At 60.5% G+C, this 17,037-nt stretch overlaps 1 protein-coding gene across 1 annotated transcript; it reads left to right on the plus strand.

Moving 5' to 3' along the window:
- The first annotated feature begins 1,956 nt into the window (after positions 1 to 1,956).
- On the plus strand, positions 1,957 to 15,236 carry DNMT3L (DNA methyltransferase 3 like). The gene is made up of 11 exons (XM_010966559.3): positions 1,957 to 2,064; positions 2,353 to 2,397; positions 3,040 to 3,119; positions 3,193 to 3,305; positions 4,062 to 4,233; positions 6,119 to 6,206; positions 7,336 to 7,424; positions 9,231 to 9,306; positions 9,832 to 9,971; positions 13,085 to 13,170; positions 14,889 to 15,236. The coding sequence occupies exons 1-11, from the start codon at positions 1,959 to 1,961 to the stop codon at positions 15,100 to 15,102; spliced, it is 1,209 nt and encodes a 402-aa protein (XP_010964861.2). The 5' UTR covers positions 1,957 to 1,958; the 3' UTR covers positions 15,103 to 15,236.
- The last annotated feature ends 1,801 nt before the right edge of the window (positions 15,237 to 17,037 follow it).

Genomic DNA, 17,037 nt, shown 5'->3' on the forward strand with positions numbered 1-17,037 from the left:
CACACACACACAATGGGATGTGAAAAAAAAGTGAAATCTTCCCATTTGTGACAACATGGGTTGACCTTGAGGGGATTATGCTCAATGAAGTAAGTCAGAGAAAGACAAATACCATATGATCTCACTTACATGTGGAATTAAGAAGAAGAAGGAAAAAAAACCCAAACTCATAGATTCAGAGAAGGTGGCAGTCAGAGGTAGGAACTGGGGGCTGGGTGAAATGAGTGAAGAGGGTCAAAAGGTACAAACTTCCAGGTAAAAAATAAGTCAATCATGTTAGGGACATAACATACAACATGGTGACTGTAGTTCATTATACTGCATTGTCAAAACAGAAACTAGTTTAGAACAGGTTTTATCTGCAGGAAGTCTGCAAAGCTGATGCAGAACCCCCACAGCCCCCACCCAGTCTCCCTTACTATCAACGTCTTGCGTCCGTGTGATACGTTTGTTACAGTTAATGAGGCAGCACTGACACCCGATTCCTGACACGACTAAGCCGTGGCTCACTGGACGTCTTTCATTCTCCCCTGATGTCCCTTCTCTGTCCCATTTAGTCCACAAGTCTCCTTAGGCTCCTCTTGGCTGTGACAGTTTTTCAGACTTTCTCTGCTTTTGATGAACTTCACAGTTTTGAGGAGCCCTGGGCAGGTGTTCTGGTGGCTGTCGCTCCTCTGGAATTTTCTGGTGCTTTTGCCATGGGTGGAGGCAAGGGTTATGGGTGGGGAGGGAGCCCACAGAGGGGACAGGCATTCTCATCTCCTGGTATCTGGGGCATGGACTGTCAACCCGACAGACCACTAGCCAGCAGAGCTGTTTGTCAGCAAAGTTACTCCCCCCACCTCCCAGTGAAATTTTTACGAGGATGTCAGGAGACTCAACCCACACCCAAGCCGGAGAGAGAGGAGTTATGCCTCCTCCGGGTCCCCACCAACACCCCCGCTCCCCGTTCCCCCTCTCCCGCCCCGCTGACTGCCCTTGACCCACCCCACCGCATTAAGCCCCTCCTCCCCTCCTGCCCAGAGCACTGAGCGCCCTTAGCCCCGCCCCTGAGCACCCCACCCCCGCACTGAGCGCCCCATTACTGAGCCCCCCTCCCTCACCCTCAAGACCCCCCCTCCCCTGCACGGATCTCTTCTCTTCATCCCTCCCCACTCTGAGGAATCTCCTCCCCCTCACCCCCTTGGGCTCCCTGACCCCCCCCCATCCAGCAGAAGCACCCCCCACATGACCTCTCACCTTTCCACCCAACACCTTCTGGCACTAAAGGCTCCGCTACACTCCCCCCTCCCCCGCTCCTGTCCCGCCCCCGCACGTCACGTGGGGACCCTGCCCCCACTCTGCGTCCCCCAACCCGGCCAGCCCACCACCCCGCTTTCCTGCTGGTTTCTGGAAAGCCCTTTCTGCGGTTCCATGGCCCTCTCCTCCCCTGGGACCCTGAGTCTGGAGACCCTGGACGACTCGGACCCTGACCCAGCGGGGACACTGGATGGGGCGCGGTGGCCGCCACCCTGTGAAATCCATGAGGCCCTTTCTCCTTCTCCCCAGCCTCCTGCCTTTGAGGGTTCGGCCCCAGAGCCCACAGGCTGGGGCCTGGGGGACAGTGTGGGAGGCAGGAACATCGGCCTGGCTGAGGGGCCCACAGCCACAGGTGGAGGTACAAGGGGGGTGGCGTGCCTCGGGCCCTGTAACGCCCTCTGTTCTCCCGTTTGTGGGGAGAAGCGGCCCACCTGACCGACACTGTGGCGGGGGCCTGGGTGGGGGCATCCAGCCAGCCCCCTCTCCAGGTGGGCACTCACCTCCCAGATTGGGACAGGGAGGTGTCACCGTGGGAGGCGGGTAGGGGTCGAGCTGGGCGGTCTACTCAGTCCCCACGCTGGGGACCAGAGGCTCCAAGACAGGCTGACGGGCCATTTTCTCCCTCTCTCGTGCGTGTCCTGTCTCCTGGTTTGTGTCCCATGGCCGCTGCCCTAGTCGTGGACCTGGAGGCGGAGCACAGCATGGACGTCATCCTGGTGGGCTCCAGCGAGCTCTCATCCCCTCCGTCACCCAGATCACGCAGAGGTCAGGGCTCCTTCAGGAACTGGGCCTACCGCTTAGGCTGCTGAGCCCAGGCCCGGGCAGCGTCTGGGGTTCCGTGCTTCTGCAATGTTCACACGTCATCCAGGAGCAGGAGGGCCTGACCCAAAGCGTCCCCACCCCACCCCCAAAGCACGGATATTCGAGGTGCAGGAGACGGTGGCGGTGGTCCTCTGGCTCCTGCGACGCCAGCAGATCAACTCGTGAAGCTCGCCTCTCCACCCATTTAAATGAGGAGACAGGCGGAGGAGGGCTGCTGTTTTTCTTTTTCAGATCTTGTCGCGTATGAAGTCCAGGTGAACCAGCGAGACATAGAAGGTGAGAGGCTGCACGGCGGCCCAGGCAAAGGGTCGTCAGCCTCGCCCAGGTGTCCATCCCTGGGAGGAGGCAGCGGGCGCCCAGCTCACGCCCTCTCCCGCCCCGGCGGCCCCCAATGCTCCATTTAAAGTGTGCACGTCAGTGTCTTTTAACGTATTCACAGATAACGTGCAGCCAACACTGCAATCCAGTTTTATGACATTTTCATCACCCCCAGAAAGAAACTGCTCCCCATTAACAGTCACTCCCATTCCTCACCCCTCCACCTCCCCTCTTTCAGCCTCAGGCAACCACGAATCTGCTTTCTTTCTCTGTGGATTTGCCTATGTGAGATCTTCTGCATTTTCATATGAATTTTAGGATTAGCTTGTCAATTTCTAAAAAAAAAAACAGAACAAACAAAACCAAAGCCGCTGGGATTCTGAGAGGGATCTGCCGACTGCTCTGGGGAGGCTTGCCGCTTGAACGATACCCCATCTCCTGATGCATGAGCGTCACGTCTGTTTGATCTTTCATTTCTTTCAACAGCGGCTTATGGTTTTCGCTGCACGGGTCTTGCACTTCTGTTGTTAAATTGGTTACTGTGTCTGTGTCTCTGTCTGACGGTATCATGACACGGCGCCCTGTGCTTTTCCACCTTAGACATGTGCATCTGCTGTGGAAGCTTCCAGGTGCACACGCAGCACCCTCTGTTTGAGGGAGGGATGTGTGCTCCATGCAAGGTAAGCGGGGAGGTCAGGGTGGCTTCGTGGAGGCCTCGGAGCGGAGGAGGCAGCCTGGTTTGCCCTCGCCAAGGACAAGTTCCTGGAGTGCCTCTTCCTGTACGATGACGACGGGTACCAGTCCTACTGCTCCATCTGCTGTGCGGGAGAGACGCTGCTCATCTGCGAAAACCCCGACTGCACCCGGTGAGGCCGCGGTGCCCGGGGGCCGGGCGGGGGGGTGAGGGACCGCTGCCCACAAGCCTAGGAAACTCCCGTCCTTCCGGGCTCCGCATCCAGGAGCGCAGGGGGATTTCCCCCTAAAAGGATGACTTTCTCCAAAGCTTTCAGTTTCCGTCTCAAACATTTCATTTGGTGTAGAGCCTTGACCTATGGGAGGGAGGTGTCAAAAGCTGTTTGTGATTTTTCTTTCTGTTTTTATCACTAAGACATAGCTGCCCCCTGGATCACAGGCGCCCCTTGCAGCCGGGGTCAGGCAGGGCATGTTCATTTGCCGTTGCACACCAGCCCAAGCTCCACCTGTGGGCCCCTCCCCTCAGTCCTTCCGGGCCACCCTCCTCCACCCCAAATCTACCCCCTACCTTAGGGATTTGGGTTTACTGGGAGACCTGACCCGGTTCCGCAGGCTCCGGAGTTTGGAGGAGGAGGATAGCTGGCTTGGGGGCGTCTCTGAAATCTGCTGTTGCCCCGGGTTCCCCGCTGTCTTCTGCAGATGGCTGGGTTCCTGACTCCCCAGGTCCCTAAGAGGGGCAGGTCCCCTTCCCTGGCCACAGACTCGCCTCCCCACATGCCACCTCTGTCTTCTCCCTGAGCCTGAGTGTGGCCTCCACCGCTCGCTCAGGGCAAGGAGCGGGCTCACTTCTGCCTGAGGATGCTCCAGGCTGTCGCCAGGCCGTGGCGGCAGCGCCATTCCTGTCGCCGTGGTTTTCTGTCCGACTCTAGATGCTACTGTTTCGAGTGCGTCGACACGCTGGTCGGCCCGGGGACGTCGGGGAGAGTTCACGCCATGAGTAACTGGGTGTGCTTCCTGTGCCTGCCCTTCCCCCGCAGCGGGCTGCTGCAGAGGAGGAGGAAGTGGCGAGGGTGGCTGAAGGCCTTCTACGACCGCGAGGCGGTGAGGCACGCGGACGGCTGGGCCTCGAGGGCAGGGCGCAGGCACGGGCCCTGGCTCTGTTAGTTTCTCTGGCAACTGGCCGCAAAACGCTCATCTGGACACGTGGTGAAGTTAAAGGCTTTTAAGCCAACGCACTTCTGTGTCTTCCTCTTTGAGAGCAGTTTCCGCTAGGTGGTCTATCTGCTAAAAATTACTGTAGCATGGCAATTGTTTCTCCCCAGCCTGGAAGGAGGCATTTGTAGGCGGCAGGGGAGGGGCTCAGCAGAGGTGGGCCTTGGAGTCTGGCAATTGGGAGCAAACCCTGCGCAGGGTCAGCTTGGTCCAGCCCGGACAGCATCATGGATGTGGGACCTCTCCAGGGTCCAGGCCAGGAGCCGGGAGCTAGGCAGGGGCTGTGGGCTCATCAAAGCAGGTTGAGCTGTGTCCTCCCGAAAAGATACATCTAAGTCCTAACCCCTGGTACCTGTGAACTGGACCTAGTTTGCAAACAGGGTCTTGAGGGAGGTCATCCTGGATCAAGGGGACAGGAAGTGCAACAACTGGTGTCACCTAAGGAGGGGGACCTGGGAGACAGACGCAGAGGGAGGGTGGCCAGGTGATGGGCAGGGGTGTGGGCTGACCCGGGCAGCATGGAACCAGTGCTGGCCTGGGGATCTCTTCTCTGTGCTTGGCGGCCAGGCTGGTTCTGGAGAGTCACCGCACGGCGTTGCTGGCCACCCACCCACAGGGGCACATGGTGGGCCCACTGTCCCGCACTGCCTGACACCGGATGGGAGCAGGTGCCTCTACGGTGCTTGTCAGAATCAAGGCGCCTTGCTCCCAGTGGAGTGTCTTCAGGTCCATTTAGTGGCAGAAACCTCCCCCACTCCCCCACCCTCCACGCTGGCAAACTGCAAGGAGAGCTCCCCACTGAAAGCAATGGGAGCTGACATTCAGACCTGCTGTTACGACAGCTCAGGGCCAGGCCGCCAGGGGGAGGAGGCGCTGCGCCTGCAGCTGCCGTGGGAACCAGGACGTATGTCCCCAGTGTCCATCAGGGCCACACCTGTGCCAGGCCCTTCCTGCCCTCCTCGCCTCCCCACAGCTCTGGGTAGCCCCAGACCTCCTGCCCGCCACCCCGGGCTCACTGGCTCCTCCACCCTTACCTGGCTGGGCACCGTCCATCTGCTCCAGCCCTGGGTAGACCCTTCCCCAGTGGCTCAGGGTGTCCTGCGCGCCCCCGGTGCAGGCAGACAGGCTCAGGCCTGGTCTCCCATCCGCAGCTCGACACCGGGCTCCCCAGAGGCCAGGCACCCCCCCAGGGCAGCCTCCTGGGGGGCGGGGGCTCTGGGGGTGCTTGTTTCGCAGATGGACCCCCAGGTCTCTGCGGTCCGGGTGTCCTGCAGAGAGGCTGGGTTACCCCAGGCCTTCTCGGCTCCTTGGTCCTCAGCCTGGCTTCTCCGTGGCCGGACTCAGGTGCTGGCTCAGTCCTGGCCTGGGAGCGGCCTGACACTGGTAGCCTTCCTTTGGGAGTACTGGGTGACATGGGCCCTGTTCAGAGCCCACAGAGGGGACGGAGAGGGACGGGTGAATCCCACTGCTGAGCGTGTTTAGAAACACAAGGGAAGCGGCCTCTCCCGGGTGGAATTCTCTTCTTCCGCAATCGGGAACACCCCCTCGAACCTGCGAACCTGTGAACCCGCGGTTCCTTTGCTAGAGATGGCCTGGGGAGGGCAGAGTCTTCTCCGGAGGGGGAGCGGCTGGGGGCAGCCGCCCCGCAGGTGTGCCCTCTGTTCATCAGGGCAGATGCTTCTGCTGGGCCAGAGAGAATTCTTCTTGTCCCTCACGGGCTCTATGACCACGTAGTCATCAGAACATCCTTTCTTTTTTTCTTTTTTTTGAATAGAAGAGTCCCCTTGAGATGTACAAAACTGTGCCTGTGTGGAAGAGAGAGCCAGTCCGGGTGCTGTCCCTTTTTGGGGACATCAAGAAAGGTGAGTGCGGTGACGTCCGAGGACTCACCCTGGAAGATGGGTCAGCCTGGAGCGAGACCCCAGAGGACCCGGTGTGCGTGTTTGGGGAGGGGGGGACATCCCCAGTGTCGCGCTCACTGCAGGTCTAGAGCCAGGCGCCGAGCACGAAGACGGCCTGAGGGTCATTTTCAAGAGGTGTTAGGTTGGGGGGGTGTCGCTGCAGCACTTGGCGCTCATCCCTTCAGCAGCGGAGCCGTGGAGAGAAGGCGCAGGTGGCAGGGTAGCGGCGTGGGGGCCTGATGAGGCCCGTGGGGCCCAGGGCTCTGCCTAGGACAGCACCTGGGCCCCGCCCTGCCCACGGCCACCCAGCCCCAGACACCTCCACACACCTGGCCACCTTGCAGGGCTCTCCGCACCCTCCCTCTCCCCCAGTGTCCCGGATTGCCCTGGCCGGTCACATGCTGCGTTCCAGCCCTGCCTGGGTGTCCTGCCCCTCCGGCCCCAAGCAGACCCCCACCTGCTGGTGCCTTTGGAAATCTTACAGATTCTTCTCGGCCCAGCAGACACAAGAATCCATGAAAATACTCCTTAGTCTCTGGCCAAATGGAATGGGGGGTGGGGATCTACCCACTTCCAGGGCTGTGTGGCGTGCCCGGTGGCATGTGGTCCAGCGCCTCATGCACACCCGTGTGAGGGACCTGGGGCCTGGGACGCACAGAGCAGGCACATCGTGTGCCCGAAGGAACCCAGGGATCACGGCCCACAGCCACCCGGCCTTCGAGTCGCTGCCTGGATGGCGCATCACTAGTTCAGTTTGTAGGCTCCTTCCCGTGCCGGGGCCACGGACGCCCCTGCAGCCCAGTGGTGCCACACAGCCTGGCTGGGTGACGTCGTGTGGATTGCCACCACCAGTGGTTTCCTAACCCAGAGAGGGGCACCGCAGCCAGGGAACCCTGGTTCTGCAACAAATGGCTCGACTTTCTGAAGTTAGTCCCGGTGGAGGTGGCTGCTTACCCCTGCCTGGTCGTTGAAAAGATGAAGTTTGCTCGTTAACGAGGGGCACGTTTTCCGATCGAGTGCTGGCCTTTTGATTCTGCGTGGGGTCAAAACCAGCACTAGCCCTCCTGTGCCCCCTCTGCTCCCCACCCAGAGTTGACGAGTTTGGGCTTTTTGGAAAGCGGCTCTGGGCCGGGGAGGCTGAGACATCTGGATGATGTCACCGACGTGGTGAGGAGGGACGTAAGTACTGCTGTGTTCCTCCAGGCACCAAGGGGAGGGCAATGTGCCAGAGGTCCCAGGGGTGCTGCGGGGATAGGGGACGGGGAGGTGGGAGGGTCCCCAGCAGGTCCGGCGTGGGAGGGTCTCGCAGGGACTGGCCCCCACAGTGGGCAAGGTGAGAGGACACCTTTGTGGCTCCCACGCTGCCCACAGCCCACAGCAGAGCGATTGGCCAAACCTCCTGTCTGGCTTGTTGGAATCCAGGGGCCAGTCCCACCCCCTGTGATGACAGGGCAGCCCCGAGACCTCCTTCTGAAATAGAACGCTGAGTCTGGGAAGCCACAGCTGCGGATTGTCTGCACATGTCCTCTGGGTGCTGCTGCGAAGTGGTCAGGGGCCCTGGAAGGCTAGTTCCTGCTGTCCTGCCTGAAAATGACTCACCAGAGCCCAGCTCGGCCTCGAGCCGTCTCCGCAGATGGGAAAAGGCCGGAGCCTCCTCCCGTGGCCTCAGGGCAGGAGGACCCTGGTCTCTCGCCCCCAACATGGGCACAGCCTCTCACCCCAGGATTAAAGCCCACTGTCCCCAGAGCCCAGCAACCACGTGCAGAGGGTCTGAGGGGCTGGAGTGCTGGCCATCAAGAGGTGGCAGCAAGGAAAAGGCCAACGTGGGGGTTGGCTCTGCGCTGGATGCTGGCCGAGGCCTCACAGCTCTGCTCCCCGCCTGGCCCGGAGCCTGAAGAAGCCTCCTGCAGCATCCCCGGCCCCCATCGCCCCTGGTCCACCCTGCCGTGAGCCAGGACAGTCCTCTTTGTGCTCTCCCCCCACGCCTTCAGACGTCCCACCACGAAGCATTTCGGGAGCCTGCCCCCCCCCGCACGCCGCCAGCCCCCACCCAGGGCAAGGTCCTCCCTCGCAGGGCAGGATGGTTAAGACGTGACGTGAGGGTGACAGGAGGCCTCCCCGAGCCGCAGAACTGCAAGACCTATCAGAGAACTGGGTGTTCCCTCTGAGGGAACGTGGGGTGGTAGGGGAGCACGGCAGCCTGCGGCCTGCAGTGTTGGGGTGCAGGCCTCGCCAGCCCACACCCACACCCACCTCCTCTAGTCCCCGCACCCCTCCCCACCCAGACACCCCCGGGCCTGCTCTGTCAGCCAGCCGTGACAGAGCCCGGTGTCCAGGTGCCACCAGGAGCGCACCTGGGCGGGGTCACAACCCACTGCCACGTGGGGAACAAGGCTGGGGTGGACATTGAGTGCAGGCTTCCGCCAAGTGCTGTGGTGGGAGGTGGGGCGTCAAAGGAAGCCAGGTCTGCTCTGGAGGGGGTGCTGTCGGAAAACCAGGGGTCCAGGATTTGGGTCTCTGACTAGTTTTTTAAGAACGACAGTGGCTAGAGTCGTCATGAGCGAGCCCCGGGGTCCCCTGGGCCACCTCGGTGGTCTTCCCGCCCCTCAAGGGCGCCGCTGCTGGGCAGCGCTGACCTGTCGGGGGCCTGTCAAGTATTTCCCAGCAGCACACAAAATCCCCATGAACCCCTGGGGGCCCGTGGGTCGCGGTTCCGCGGGGTCTGTAAGGGCCACACCTGGCGCGAAGGACTCGTCAGCGGTCAGGTTCCCAGGGCTCTGCGGAGGGCTGTCCTCTCCCAGATGGGAAAGCCGGCTCCGTGTGTCCCCTGAAGCACACGGGCAGGTCTGGCCCGGAGGGTCTCATTACCCCCGACCCCCAGGGGCCTTTGGGCTGAGGGTCAGCCTAAGTCGCATGGTTAGATGAGCAAGGTGTGGGGCCCTGGGGGACCCCTCCCCACTCCTGAGCCGCCGTGCTTTCCTGCAGGTGGAGGAATGGGGCCCCTTCGACCTCACCTATGGCTCTACACCCCCCCTTGGCCACACCTGCGACCACCCCCCTGGTAAGAGACCTAAGTCTGCTCCAACTCCGGGGCCTCTTGTCCCCCACCCCCTCCCATCGCCCCAGCCCTCCTCAGGGAGGGCAGAAGTGGCAGGTCGTCTGCACTGAGGTGTCACAGACCCACAGAAGTTGTCTGTCTCCAGTGAGTACAGTTTGGTGGTTTTGAAGTGTGCACCCTGTGAAGCCATCACTCTACCCGAGACGATGACTATGTCTGTCACCCCAGGGCGGCCTGGCACCCCTCCCACCCTCCTTCCGCTGAGCTGGGTATCCCTGTGAGGTGCTTGCCCGGCTTCTCTGTCACCTGCCTTGTCTCAGTACCGGGCCCACTGGGTGAGGCTGGGTCTGCAGCCCCAGCTGACAGGGAGCCCTGAGCCCTTGAGCCCTCTGTGGGGACGGGGCTGCCCTGGGGAGCAGATGGACGCCCGGGGCCCAGGCTGGCCGCACCGCAGTCACCCCGCCCCGCCAGGGCCCCTCACCCCCGCCCCTGGGGCAGAGCCCAGACGCACCCGCACGCCCCCCCCAGGGTGGTACCTGTTCCAGTTCCACCGTGTCCTGCAGTACGCGAGGCCCCGGCGGGGCAGCCAACAGCCCTTCTTCTGGATGTTTGTGGACAATCTGGTGCTGACCGAGGAGGACCGGGCCGTGGCCACTCGCTTCCTGGAGGTGTGTGCGGGCCAGGGCCCAGGGGTGCCAGCGGCCCCTTGGTGGGGGTGGCACCCCTTAGATTCCTGCCCCCGAGGCCTGAGTTTTCAGAGTTTGTGGGGAGCACGAGGGCCACCGCACCACTGAGCCCCCACCCCCACTCCCAAGGGTGCCTCCCGGCTGCGCTGGGTTCAGGACGCTGCCCCCGGGGCTCGTGTCCTCCCCCCCCCAACGCCATCTGCGCACACGCCCTGTGCACTTTCACACGTCAGCACGCAGTGCGCGCAGTGACACACTCACACCCGTGTGCACACACGTCAGTCGCTCTCACACCCCACGGCGCACAGGGCACAGGGCACTGGCACACACCACACACACGCACTCACACCCACCGACAGCCTTGCTGTTTCCTCCTGTCTGAGTCCTGACCATCAGAGCATTCACGTGCGAGCTCAGTGACCAGTCTGTCCAGGGCTGACCAGGCCCGTCCCTGCCCGCTACCCCCCCACTCAAAGGGCAGCCCCAGCCCAGGCCCAGTGTCCCCTCCTCTTGGGACGGCTCCCCACGATCAAGGGTTCATAAACTGGTCGCCAAAGCCCACCGCCCCCACCTCCGCCACCCCCTCCACCTCTGCCCTCGGGTCCTGGGCTTCCTCCAGGACGTCCTCACAGGCGCACGGGGCTGCCCGCGCCGCTGCCTTGCGGCCGGCTTTTGGCAATCAGCGTTTCCCTGGGAAATCCTCCCGTTCCGAACGGCTCTTCCCCAGTCTTTGTTTTATTGCATCCGTCTTGCTTTGTGCGGTTTTACTTTGTGTGGACGTGGAAAATGCATTGAACCTGTTCCAACTAACGGATAAGGGGGATGCCGTTACAAAGGATACTCAGGGCAGGGGCGCGTGGGGACACACCTGCGGGATGGAGCCTGGAGTGCGGGTGCAGGGTCCAGGCGCGGTCCCCAGGGGTGCAGCGCCGCCGGGGAGGGTGTTCCCCGAGGCCCCGCCGGGCCGGGCTGCGCTGCGTTTCCCTCGCCCGCCCACGGGCGGCCCCCCGCTCTCTGCGTTCCCTCGCCTTCTCCCAGACGCCGCAGGGTTCTTCCTCCCTCCTCTGCAGTGGGGGTTTCCCATCCGTGTCAACTGGTTTTGATTTGTGCGTAAGAAACTATTGCTCCACCCCTGCTAGCCCGACCTGGTCGCCCTCCTGGGCTACTTTGTAGCCGGCAGTGACCTGCAGATGGCTCAGCAGCCTGTCTAGGGAGTGGGGCAGGTCGTCTGCCGACAGGGACTGTTTTTCCTTCTTCATTTTGTACCTCGAATGTCTGTCTCTTGTCACACGTTGCTGCTGCCTCTGGGACAATGTTGAATCGCAGGAGTGACGGGACATGCCTGTCTTGTTCCTGACATTCGAGGAAATGTTTCCAGTGTTTCCTCTACTAAGCTGTTGCTGGCTTTCAGGTCAAAGTTGATACAGTCCACTGTGTTAAGGAAATTTCCAGAAGTTCTCCTGGATTTCTGCTTTTCTGAGTTATTCTGTTGAGAGTAATTGCTGGATTCTGTCAAATGTTCTTTTTTATGTCTTTGGAGGTAACTACACTTCTTCTCTGGCTCTGACTGTGATCTCCTAGCAGATTTCCTAGGCACAACTGTTCTTGCCTTCCTGGAAAACACCCTTAGTCACGGCACACGGTTGTGTTGCCGTACTGCTGACTCCCAGTGAACAGCAGTTCATGTGGGATTTTTGCTCTGATAACAGGACAGAGGTGGGTATGTGAGGTTTCTTGTTTTGTTTCGTGCCGTTTTTTTTTTAGTTGAAGTGTTTTGTGCCACCGTTACTGAGCTTGGGTGTCGGTGTCCAGCGTGCTTCGCACACGTGCCCGAGCCTTTGGCAGGGCTCTCCCGGGACGTCGTCTGAGCTGGCTGTGGTTGCCGCTGTTCTTATGTGGGAGTAACTCCTCTGTGGGAACTAATCTGTTAAGGTTTTCAGCCTTTTCTGAGGTCAGTTTGGTAAGCTGTGCTTTCCCAGAATATAAGCCATTAAGTTAAAGTTAACAAATCATTCCTATAGAGCCGGGCAAGAAGTCCTCATGATTCTCGTACTTTCATCCGCGTGTCTGTGGTTATTTCTCCTTTTTATGAAGCCTGGCCGTTTTAGATACTGACACGTCGCCACATACCAGCAGTCAGGGCCAGCTTCGTAAGGTGCAGCATTTATCAAAACATCTGCGCCTGGGTGATCGCGAGCCCAGCCAACCCTGGGCAGCAGTGATCAGCACACGCGCAGCACAGCAAAGACACTGGCGGTTTTGTGAGCACGTCTGGCAGATCAAAACGGGTCCCAAACCAGGAGTCGGCAAAAGAGAAGCTCCACCTGTCCTGTGCCCGCTCCCACCGCGCTGTGGACTCGTTCCCGCTGACGGCAGGGAACCAGCGAGACGTGCCGATACAGGACCTGCCTCTTTCTGCTCTGCAGCTGGTGGTCCGTCCCGGTGTGAGCCTCCTCCCGGCCAGGCGTCGGGACACAGGAGGAGGCTGATGTGTCGGGGACGGTTCAGGGAGGTGGAGTCCAGGCCACCCCAAGTGGAGTGTTGGCAGCTGGGTGGCCTCAGTTTCTCCTCCCTGCCCTCATCCTTTCCACAGCTCCTGCCACTAGCCCTTCCTCCCCTGGCTGCCGGTGCTTTCCGGGGAGACGTGACCAGGACCCAGGTGCTCACTGGACTCCCCACGGGCCCCATGAAGTACCAGCCCTTTAGGAAACCCTGCTCTCTGCCCACAGAGCCTCTCATCTCCCTGAGACGAGACTCCCCTGGTTCTAAGACCCAGGACTTCTCTGTCTTCACGGGAACCCACCTCCGCTCTGGAGCGAGTAGGGAGTCCCTGGGCCATGTGCCCTTGGGAATGAAATATCTACCAGTTAAAAGTCTTACAATACTATGTCAGCTTTTTTCCTCATGAGGTGATTTACTACAAAAACAGAGATGTGAGATGTCAGCCATGTGGACCAGAAGACAGTCCAGGGAGGCTGGGGCCCGTGTTCAGGGCTCAGAGATGGTGCCCATGGTGGCCGAGGCCTGTGGGCGCCGTGGGGGTGGAGGTTACGGTCCGGGTCCCCCAGTTCACCGCCAACATTCTCATCCCTCAGATGGACCCCGTGACCATCCAGCACGTCCGAGGCAGGACCACCCAGAACGCCGTGCACGTGTGGAGCAACATCCCCGCCGTGAGGAGGTACTTCCTGTGCACCCGAGGCCCCGGGAGGCTTGGGTGGGGGGCTGACCAGCGGCGGGTTCACCGGGGTCAGAAGTCTGAGGGGACGGAGCCTCTGCGTCCAGGTTGGGGGCTGTGTCTGGGGGCCTGTGGGGCCACCCCAAGAATTCTAGACAAGCCCTGGGTTGGGGTGCCCCCTTCCCACTTGGGGAACTTCCCCTGCTTTTGCACTGCTGCCTCTGAGGCTCTCGCCTCTGGACGAACTCCTGCACACGGGCTGCAAGGCTCGCTGCCCCGGTCCTGGGACGCCCTCCCCAGCCACTAGAGCACCTGCCTCCCTGCACAGTCACACTCACACACTCACATACCCACACCCGCTCACACTCATCACACACACACACACACAGCACGCGCTCACACAAGCCTGTGTCCTCACGCTCGCCCCGCCGTGCACTTCTGGGCTGCGCCACTGAGCTGCTTCCAGCCCTTCACACGTGCCTGCCCTGGGTCCTCACACACACGCACACACCCTTCTCTGCCTCCCGAGAATTCTCAAGACTGTTCATCCTCACGATCACCCCCTCCGCCTCACCGCCCCGAGCAGCCACCCCGCTGCTCCCCACGCTGGCCCTCCTGTCCTGTCTCTGCCACGTGCCGTCCCCCCAGAGCCCTTGGGCAGGTGGCCATCTTCTCCCCCAAACCCCACGTGTCTGGCCTTTGCCCTTGTGCTGAACCAACGTTGACTGCATCTTACAGGACAGTAAGTCGTGTGTTCTCCCGACAGGAAGTTTCTGGAAACTTCTTCTCGGCACCTCCCGATCCCAGCATTGTCCCGCTGGCGCTGTGTGTGGGGAGGGGGTGGCGGGAGCGAGGTGGAGGAGGTTTCCAAAATGTGATCTTCTCAGGAGCTTCGAGAGTCACTCCGCCCCTTCCGCGGGGTCGCTCTCCCGCCCACTTCTCCCCCTTGGAGGAGGCGGGGCTGTTCCCAGAAGCGCAGCAGGTGCTTCCCTTCAGGCTCAGGCGTGAGGAGGGAGGCCCACCCTCCCTGGAAGCAGGGACTATTTTGCTGACCGCCCGCCCGGTCCTCCCTTGGCCAGTGGAGCTGCCCCGGGGAGGCGGGCGGGGAGAGTGCCCGGAGGGGCACTGCCTGTTTCTGGTCCCTCGTCTGTGGCCTTCACTCCCCCAAAGTAAGCCAAGAAGTGTCCCCCAACTCCAGCGAGGTGCCTGGTGCCACGTCCAGGCGCCTTGAGTCCCAGGGTTGCATACATGGCACGTGGGGTCCCTGCGGGAGTCCTCAGCACAGGTGGCCCGGGACCTGCAGGCGCGGGCGCACTGGGCAGCACCACCCTTGAACACAGCGGGCCTTGCCCACAGTCCCGCCTCCCTTCTCTGTGGGTTTGCTCTGGGGGGGGGGGGGGCTCGCCCCACTGAAAGCAGGACCCGCTGAGCTAGGCCAGTGGTCTGTCCTTGGGGACCCTCTGTGCCCTCTTCTTGTAGGATGGGCTCCTCCCTGGGGAGGCGGGAGATGTGAGGACCCTGGTCATGCTTGTCTTTCTACCACCGGGGAAAAGACTCACAGAAGGTGTGAGGTCTCCTAAGGGCGTTTCCACCAGAGACCTCAGGTAGTCCAGTGAGACTGGCGCCCGCCCCTCTCCAGGGGCCCTCCCCGCCCACCGTCCCGGCCTTTGCGGAGCCCGCGGGGCCCTCGGGTGGGCACTGAGCCCCTCTCTCCTTTACAGCAGGCACTCGGCCCTGGTTTCCCAAGAGGAATTAGCCCTGCTGGCCCAGGACAGGCAGAGAGCGAAGCCCCCCGCCCAGGAGCCAGCCGCGCTGGTGAAGAATTGTTTCCTCCCCTTGAGAGAATATTTCAAGTATTTTTCAACAGAGCTCACTTCCTCTTTACAAATGAGTCATTATACTGTGAAAACAGCAACAAAAAAAGACTTTTCCTAGAACAAAGATAACTTTCCTTACACAGTCTCTTTTTTCCTTTTCAAATTACTATTTATTTGCTTAACTTTGGGTCTCCTGTGGTCGCTACAGACCTACCGCCCCTTTGGGGGTGGCGCCGCGGGCCTCCTGCCTGCCCTTCGGTGGAGCGGAGCCTCGGGTCTGACTGTGGACGAGACGCTGATGTTACTTTGCGTATTGTGCTGCTGAAAACGTTTCTGTGCTGGCTGAGAAGTTAAAAATACCTTTGTTACGATAGTTATGGGTCCCTTTTTGGTGTTCGTGTGTGTGAGCACAGCCTTTATATTATTCTGTAGGACGTGGGAGTGTCTCTGGGAAGGACGGGCCAGATGCCCTTACGACCACACGTGTTCCCTTGTGTACGAAGCGGATGCGGCCACGACTGCTGTTTGCTGTGACAGTTAAAACCACTCTCCCTGATTAGAGCCCCACGAAGCACCCCAAACCTTTGCGAAGTGTGGGGTATCGACTTGGTGCAAAGGGAGGGCAGGCTGGACAGGCGGCGCAGGGGCCAAGTGCAGGTCCACCTGTGAATTTTGGTCCTCCTTGACCCACAGGGACTTGCCCACAGGAAGCAGGAAGCCCACTCGCCTGGGCTCCCTGGAGGACAGGCCACTGGAGAGCGCTGACTGGAGCTGGTTTCCAGTCACTTGTGATGAATCCCGGAGGGTCTTCCCAGATGAGTCAGGAAATCTCCCAAAGGGATCCAGACTCAGACGAGCGCACAGACTCCACTGTCCTGGCGTCCCCCTGGGAACGGGGGACCCTGTAACTGTCCTAGCACCGGTGCTAGTACGTGGAAGAAGGGTGGGGTTGAAATTGGACCTTCTGACGGTTTTAAAAAACATGTTTTGAAATAGAATAGAAATTGTGCTGGTTAATCTTCTGTGCCAGCTTGGCTAGGCCTAGGTGCCCAGACGTTTGCTGAAACATTATCGCCGTGTTTTCCGTGAAGGCATTTTTGGATTGGATTAATATTTAAATCAGTGGACTTTGAGTAAAGCGGATTACACCCTCCGTAACGTGGGTGGGTGCTGTGGTCTGAACGTCTGGGTCCCAAAATTCATCTGCTGAAATCCTAACCTCCGAGGTGATGGTATCAGGAGAGGGGGTGTTGGAGAGGTGACTCCAAAACGGGCTTAGTGCCCTTAGAAAAGAGGCCCCCGGGAGCTCCCTCAGCCCTGCCCACGTGAGGACACACGAGAAGCGTGTGACCAGGAAAGGGGCCCTCACCCGACCCCGCGGCACCCGACCGCCCACTGCCAGACCCGCCACCAGCCAGATACCAGTATGTTTCTGTTGTTTATCAACTGCAGGCGGGTACAGGGGGCCTCTCCCAAGCCACGGAAGGCCTAACCTCCCTTGAGCAAGAAAGAATTGTCTAGCAGACTGCGGTGGACTCCAAACACAACTCTCCCCCGGCCTCCGGGTGGCCAGCTCACCCTGCAAATTTGGGCTTATCAGGCCTCCGTTATCGCGGGTCATTCCTTGAAGTACATTTCTCTCTTTTTCTCTGTCTACACACACTTACATCCTGTTGATTCTGTTTCTCGGGAGAGCCCTGGCTGACACAGACGTCCTCATAGAATCCATGTGACCTTCTCTTGAGGGTGGACAGAGGACCATCCTGGGCTCTGATGTCATAGGTCTCCCGTCCAGGGGCTAAAGTTCTGTAATGAAACTGAGGTCATGGCAGCCCCAGAAAACATAGAGGGGTGGTAGGGACAGGAGCATTGGAACATGGATGAGACCCTCCTAGGAGGCCACGCTCTGGGTCCAAGCTGACTGCAAAGACGTGCTCGTGTCAGCAGCTGACGGGGCGGGGCATGGTGATGGCTGTGCCCTGGCAGCCTGGCTCCAGCTGCTGCTACCCAGTATCGGCAGGGTCCACCCTCTGTCAGCCTGCTCCTATGCAGG

The sequence above is a fragment of the Camelus bactrianus genome, chromosome 1, assembly GCF_048773025.1.
Source record: "Camelus bactrianus isolate YW-2024 breed Bactrian camel chromosome 1, ASM4877302v1, whole genome shotgun sequence".
In the NCBI taxonomy this organism is placed as follows: domain Eukaryota; kingdom Metazoa; phylum Chordata; class Mammalia; order Artiodactyla; family Camelidae; genus Camelus; species Camelus bactrianus.